General features: G+C 45.6%; 1 protein-coding gene across 6 annotated transcripts in view; it reads left to right on the top strand.

The window, feature by feature from the left end:
* The window catches only part of SLC9A6 (solute carrier family 9 member A6), a 60,793-nt gene extending 57,711 nt beyond the window's left edge, over positions 1-3,082 (top strand). For 4 of the 6 annotated variants that reach the window (XM_081808213.1, XM_081808212.1, XM_081808210.1 and 1 more), the window contains one exon: positions 373-3,082. In XM_081808213.1, coding sequence (XP_081664339.1) covers positions 373-645 — 273 coding nt within the window. In that variant the 3' untranslated portion in view covers positions 646-3,082. The remainder of the gene's footprint in view (positions 1-372) is intronic. The other 2 variants (XR_014141181.1, XM_081808211.1) reach the window with 2 other exon arrangements.
* The last annotated feature ends 4,606 nt before the right edge of the window (positions 3,083-7,688 follow it).

Below are 7,688 nucleotides of genomic sequence, written 5' to 3'. Positions count from 1 at the left end.
CCTCTCCAGCATTTGTTGTTTCTTGCCTTGTCCATTTTTGCCATTCTAACTGATGTAAGGTGGTATCTCAGTGTGGTTTTGATTTGAATTTCCCTGATGGCTAATGATGATGAACATTTTTTCATGTGTCTGTTAGCCATTTGTATGTCTTCTTTGGAGAAGTGTCTGTTCATGTCTTCTGCCCATTTTTTGACTTTATTTGTTTTTTGGGTGTTGAGTGCCTTTAAGCCAAGGTGAGGACTGTGGGCTTTATCCTGAGGGCAGCAGGCTAGCCCTGAAGGGTTTTAAATAGGGAATCCTTGAAAAGTCTTCTATTGGAAATGTTTCTTGAGTCACATAGCAATTCTTAAGACTTATTTTATTTGCATTTAGAACCAGGAGCAACTGAAAGACGATGACTCCGATCTTATTCTCAATGATGGCGATATTAGTTTGACATATGGGGATTCTACTGTGAACACCGAATCAGGAGCATCCGGTGCCCCTAGGAGGTTTATGGGAAACAGTTCTGAAGATGCCTTGGATCGGGAGCTTGCATTTGGGGACCACGAACTGGTCATTCGGGGAACACGCCTGGTTCTTCCTATGGATGATTCTGAACCCCCATTAAATTTGTTAGATAATACGAGACACAGTCCAGCCTAAGCTTACTAATGCTCACTTAGTGATTTGTAAAATTTGCACATGTGATTGTGAAGAAATTTGTACTACCTAAAAAGTCCCAGTGCATGTCTCTGAATGTTTAAGCTATATAAATGCTCTTTATATGGCATCGAGAGAATATAAATATCCTGTACAAGGCAGATTGTGAACAAACTATTCTTTTACGTTTCATTGGCTGCACTGTGTAGATTGGATCTGTTTTAGAAAAAAGTTATTTTCACAGTGATGTTGTGTGTTCCGTTAGCTTTATGTCTCAGTTAAAGTATACAAAGTGACAGATTTACTCTTTCTTACACTTACCTGATACTTAACCAGAGTACCAAGTTCTTGTGCCGTGAATTAATTTTGTTTCGTGGGAGGGGAGGGAGAGGAAAGAGGGAGTGTTATCTCTGGGGAAGCCCATGGAGGGAGAGCTTCCTTTGTTGGGAAACTTGCGTTCATTGCTACTGCCTTGGTCATGACCTTTGTCTCTCCTTTTTCTCCGGATGGTGTTCGGATCTTGTCCCGTTGGAGTTGGGAATGAAGTGGGGGGGGGGGGGCTCTCTCCCCCCTCCCCTTGCTATGAAGGAACAGATTCACTGACTTATAGGACACTGGTGTTCAGAAAAGAAGGGCTACAAATGACGTCCAAGACTGTGTTGCTTTTCTCCCAGACCAAGACCGTAGGAAGGAGTCGCATCATCCTGCCAGGTTAGCTGAAGTACAGGTTTAGATGGCGCAGGGCACGTGGTCTGCATTGGCGGGGGCCGGGGCAAAGCGCAGGAGCGGAGGAAAGAGAAGGGGGCGGTGCTTCAGAGATTTCTCTTCCCAAATGTGTAAATATTCCATATCGGATAAGTTTAAATAAGAAACTCAGTTGCTGCTTACTTTTGGATTATATACTTTATCTGTATAGCAAGCTTTGTGGTCAGGTGTTTTTTATATCGATTTAAATCGCTGCTCTTTAGCAGCCAAACAGGAGCAAAATGTAAAATTTTTGAACTTTACTGTGTCTCATTGTCATGCGTTAGTCTGTAGTTGATGTTTAAAGTTAATTTATGACTCCATGATCGTTCCACACTACATCAAGGTCAGTCGGAAAGAAGCGCACCGCTCTGGAGCTTATCGTAAGGGCAGTGTTCCTTTATGCGCACCGGCTAGACTTGTCTTCGTTTCCATGTTACTTTTTAATATGAAATACCGAAGCTGCCGTGTGGGTGTGTGTGGGTGTGGGTGTGGGTTTTTTTTTCTTTTACAGTTTTCAAGGAAGAGTACATAGCAACTTCCCATTTCCTATTCAGAGAATGAAAGTAGATTCTATTTTGTAATGCTGAAAAAACCTGCAGGTGCACTGAACGCTTAGAAGGGGGATACGTTCTGATGTTGATCCTGACCTGTTAATGTTTCGGAAGACAAATGGGAACTTTTGTGGGTTTCGCCCCTTAGGTCTGAGTAGCATTGCCTTAAATCTTAACCCAGTTCGCAAACTGATGTGTTTACATGATGTTCAAATTTCCCAGCAAAAGAGGTCTTTCCATTCAAAATATGTACTTATTCTCCCCAAGGTGTCTGAACTGTTGCAAACACTCCTTGAGATTTTAAGGGAATTCTACCGTCGTACCCTCGAGCGGCAGCTCTGACTGTTGGCACAGCCATGTGTTACGTAGTGGTAGCGACTTTCCTGCTATGCAGGAGCCCCGTGACGTGTGCATTTGATAGGACGTGTGCCTCTTCAGGCAGTCTCCCATTTCTTGTTAATGTGTGTTCGAGGGGCTTTGAGCTTCAGCGTCATTCACCCACGAAGTTATTCAAGTTGTAAGAGGTTATACAAGAAATTAACAACTACCTTTTTTATTCTGTCAGGTTACTGAGCTCACTCTATGGAAAATGGCTGTAAATACTTAGCATGACCCGTTCAGTAACTCGTCTCTTTCAGCATGCATAAGACTTTTTCTTAGGGAGATACAGCTTGAGTCAACTAAATCTGCCTTCGTACTTTATCAAAGGGGATCCAAGGCTGCTGTGCTCATGTCAGCGTCTGGAAACTTCTCCTCTCCTCTAATCTGTGTGCACATCTCCAAGCAAAGAAGAAACAACAAACTGTGCTCATATACCCGTTGGTTTTCAACACCTGAGTGAACTCGAATGAAGGACAGTCTGAGGTTACCATCTGGCACAAAGTAGAGCTGCTCTCGGACTCAACTGTTCTGTTCTTTGTGAACCCTACATGTTTGAATGACTCAAACATTGCATCTTTTAAAGTTATTTTGTAAGGTTCCTTGGCATTTTATCCTCGTCGTCCGTGTTTGGCAATGTGCTGTTAAAGAAATAGACTTAATCTGTATGTATTTTTTGTTTTCCCTTGGAGTACTTGGACAGATGTTATAGTGGTTTCTTTTAGGAAAATCTGTCATTAAAAAAATTATAGCCTTGCAAATAACCACTCACCGTATTTGAGTCACAGTTTATTCTAGTGAGAATTAAAGAGTGCTGACTTCATTTATTTTTCTACCGATACACCTACTGGGAAAGCGGGGAAGACCAATGCTTAAAAAAAGAACAGACAGAAACCTACCAGAACGTAATGTACGGGGTTGCCAATTTGGGGGGCTTATGTGGAAGGCTGGACATATTTGCCTGTGGTCACAATTGGACCATTTAAGAAATAAGACTCAAAGCAGTCAAATTCTGTCACATTGATTTGTAGCCTGTTAGTTCGGTAACGGATAATGTCATGAAAATGTCACTCCCATTATACAGTGAGAGTAGATTCTGTGTCTGGTTAGGTAGAAAGGCTGTTCCAAGTTCGGTTGAAAGCATGCTCGTGCAAATAGCCCCTTTTCCAAGTTAAAGATAGGTCTTTCTTTCTGTACATGAGCAGTTTTATAGGTTAGGGTTTGCTCACAGCAACTTTGTCTAGTAAAGGCACCAGCCACACTAGTACTCTGTTTTGTTGCCAGCTTGCTTATTCATGGTCCAGTGAGACACACAGGTGGTGGGCCTACACACATTTCTTTTCTGGAACAAACCATGTTTTGTTTTGTTTTTTTAAGATTTATTTATTTGACAGAGAGACAGCGAGAGAGGGAACACAAGCAGGGGGAGTGGGAGAGGGAGAGGGAGAAGCAGGCTTCCCGCCGAGCAGGGAGCCCGATGCGGGGCTCGATCCCAGGACCCTGGGATCATGACCCGAGCCGAAGGCAGACGCTTAACGACTGAGCCACCCAGGCGCCCCAAAACAAACCATGTTTTCTAATTCACAAATAAAACCTGACATTCAATTTGAGCAAGTACATTTGTTAACCTGACTCAATGCAGGAGTGTAAAGAGATGAAGGGTAGGGACGCCTGGCTGGCTCAGTCAGTGGAGCGTGCGACCCTTGATCTCAGGGTCGTGAGTTCGAGCCCCATGTTGGGGGGTTGTTTTCTTAAGTTTACTTAAGTTACTTAAGTTTAGCTACTTAAACTTAAGTTTACTTAACAAAAAAAGATGAAAGTGTAGATGTTTTAACTCCATCAGGCAGTCCTTGATGGGAAGCACCCCCCACAGATGATGCGGTGTAAGATATGAGGCTTGGAATAAATTGGAAATGATAACAATACCAATTCCCATTTTTTGAGCCCCTCTTGGATACAGGCTGTGTGTATACACGGTCTTCTTGAAAATCTACATTTTAATTTAATCCGAATCATGCTGTGAAGGTACATTCTGTTCTTCTCATTTCACAGATGTGAAAGGTAAGGTGCAGGGAGGTCGTCACACTGCTAGTAAGTGACAGAGCCAGGACTCAAATCCAGTCTTGATCCAAAGTCTAGATCGTTAACCACTCCTCTAGTGGCCTCAGTGGCGGGCTGCGGGCTAATCCATCTTGAGAACTGGAAGGAGGGTGCAGAGAATTGCAGACTTCCATCCTGCTGCCCACCACCTGCTTGACATCAGGCCAGGAAAGGGCATGAAGTCTCAGCTCTGTCCCTCCATTCGCTGCCCTGTTGGCTGCCAGACACGAGTTTGCCCGGTTGGGAAGTTTCTCGAATTCTTAGTGAAGTGCCCTCCTGTGTCTCTTTGAGCCCATAAGCAAGGCAACCTGGCTAGCACCATGCCTTCCCACTCTACCTCCCGCCTTTTTCACCAAGGGGGTCCATCCTTTGTGGCAGAGTGTGTGGTCCTGAACAGTGGCTCTGTGTCCACATAGTTTGGTGTAGTAGAAAAATCCCAGGCTGTGGAGTTACACAGATCTGGTTTCAAATCCAGCCTCCGCTGTTACACAATGTCAGCTAGTTACTTGACTTTGCTGAGCCTTTCCGCTTCCTTAGCTATAAAGTGAATTCATTCAAGGAATATTTGAGCGCTTACTTTGTGCCACACACAGTGGCTATAGTAGCAAACGATCCTGCAACGATCCCTGCTCTCACAGAGCATATTCTACAGAAAGACTGATTGCCTTCCAGTAGGGGAATATCTGTCCTAAATAATCGGCAAATAACCTAAAATACAGTAGCCCTAAAGGCTGTGATGGCAGAGTACCGGAGGCTGGGAGAGGGGACTGTTGCCTGGCGGTAAGGGAATAGGGCAGATCTTCTAATGAAGTGGTATTGAAGCTGAGACCTCGAAGCTAAGCAAGGGGTCACCCAGATGAAGGGGGGTGAGGACGAGGAGCATTCTGGGCAGAGTGAACAGTGACAACTCGCCACCTGTAATCGACCTTCCACCCAACCTTCATCCAATCAAATAGTTACTGACAAGACATACCACGTGCTATGCTATATACACAGAGCGAGGAATAAGATCGACGCGGGCTACCCTCCTAGCACTTATGTGTCCGTGTGGAAGACAGTGCCCACCGATTGTAACAAGGGGCACCTCAAAGCCAAACCTGCCCCTGTGACTTCCTCCCCTTCAGCCCTTTCTAGCCACACGCGCAAGGCAAGTCCATGCCCTCTGTTCGCTCACAGCCTGTAGACATTTAAAAAGAGGAGCTGGTAGTATGACTTCTGGGTCTTTCTGCCCCCAAGCTAACAGCCCCAATCTCTTCCTGTCTTCTGGACATGCACCAGGAGTCTGTTGTTCTAGACTTTTTTATGAATGCGCCTGAGACCATGTTGGCTTTTTGTTTCGGTGGCCACATCTCCCTCATCTTGCCATGGGCTGACTGTCCCCAGAAAGTCTGGGCGGGCCCCCTGCCCTCACAGAGCTTATATTCCCGTCGGAGCAGGCCAACCATAAATAAATGCGCACACAAAATAATTAGAGATTGGGATAAGGGACAAGTAGCGAATGTGGTAGAGGGTGATGGGCATGAGGAGGCAGCGGGGGTGGGGTGGGGTGGGGTGGGAGGGCTCAGGAGGTAATGTTAAAACTAAGGCTTGAAGGAACCAGCCAGACAGACGGCAAACAGGGAAAGAGCGGCGGAAAGGTCTGGTTTAGGGTAGATGCTCAACAAATGTGTGTCGAAAAGGAGCAAAATGTCCTCCTGACGTTTACTGAGTTGGATCTGGAAGGCCTTCGTGGTGGAATAGGAGAAGCAATAGGCCAGAGGCCCCGCCCTGCCTCCCACTGGGCGCTCTTGGGAAGCCCCCTAAACCCCTCTGGGCCTGTTTCTTCCCTTATAAAATGACGCCAGCTGACTGACTGAGTAAACATTTATTGAGCTACTGTCAGGTACCAGCACTGTGGTAGGTACTGGATTCTGATTCCAGCCCCGTGTGGCTGCCAGCCCTGTTCGGGGGAGAAAATGAAGTGATGTACATCGAGACATTTTGACCAGGGTTCCGAAGGCTCTTGAAACTGAGGTTGAGTACTCTGTAAGGTTTTGCTGATGAGGTGCTATCTGAGTAAAATATGGAAAACACTTTAGAGACCATGATTCGACTCTGGGCTGCTTTCTTTTGAAATCTCCAGTTCAGCAAGTTGGAGGCGTCCCAAGCCGTTGCCATGGTGAAGACTGAACTCTGAGAACTGGCTTAGCTGGGGCTGTCCTGGCTGGAGCCGGAACTCCATGAAACCCGACAGTTTCTGGACAATTCTGTCTGCCTAGTGAAAGAGCTTCTCTCCTTCTTCCATGCACCATACTGTAGCTGTAGCCGGGGAGTCCTGCCCTTGGCGTCCGCCTGGACCCCAGATCTACTCATTTTCCACTTGGTGCTGGCTGATGGGCGCTGGGTCCCACTAAAGAGACACAGTAGTTGTGCAAGTTATTTCTTTTGCAGTGATGAAAAAAATGCATCGAAGGCTCAGTGAGCACTTCTTGGAAACAAGGTTTAATTTCTCCAGATTTGTTGGAACTGAAGTGGCTCGCTGTGTGTTTAAATACTTATCTTACAAAAATTGCTTGAGAAGTATTCAATTCTTGGTTGCCCTGGGAGTCACGAGGCTTTATTGCATGCTTTTTTTTCTTTTGTTCATTTGAATTTCCTATACAGCTGTGTTCCCGTGTAGACTGGGCAAAAAAGCATGTGAGCTGTTCTGTTGGGTTTTTTTTTGTCTGAAAAAAATCTGGAAGACTTCTGTCAAATAATGGAAGATGCCTGTTTTCTGGGTTTGTTTTTTGTTTTTGTTTTTTTTTAACTGTAGAGCTGGTTTAGTGTGAGAAAGCAAGACAATGGCAATCAGACCCCTGATTGTGCTACAAAACTGATTTTTTTAACACTTTCTTGAAACCTCGACCACCGAAGCTCCATTTTCTCAGGGGAGCCAAGAGGTTGATATTTAAACATTCCAGCCAACCAACACTTCACTCCCTAACTTCAGTCGGCAAACACTGAACATGTCAAATGGGCTGAGCCCTGGGCCAGGCGCTGGGGACACGGAGGGGACTCAGTCACAGTTTTGATCTCCAGGCAACTATGGCCCATTAGGTAAAAGCATTGCAGTTGTGTGAAAAGCATTAGCAAGGAACTTCAGATGGAATTCCCTCACCCGTTGCTGCTTCCGGTGGGCAGACCAATGGTCCCTAAAGATGTCCGCGGGACATCCCGGGAACCTGTGACTATGTTAGGTTACATGGCAAAGAGAATTATGGCAAAGGCTGTAGGTGGAACCAGAGTTGC

This window comes from Leptonychotes weddellii, chromosome X, assembly GCF_054177405.1.
Source record: "Leptonychotes weddellii isolate Sample4059 chromosome X, ASM5417740v2, whole genome shotgun sequence".
Taxonomy (NCBI): domain Eukaryota; kingdom Metazoa; phylum Chordata; class Mammalia; order Carnivora; family Phocidae; genus Leptonychotes; species Leptonychotes weddellii.
The sequence above is the reverse complement of the archived record's forward strand: the minus strand, read 5'-3'. Positions and strand labels throughout refer to the sequence as shown.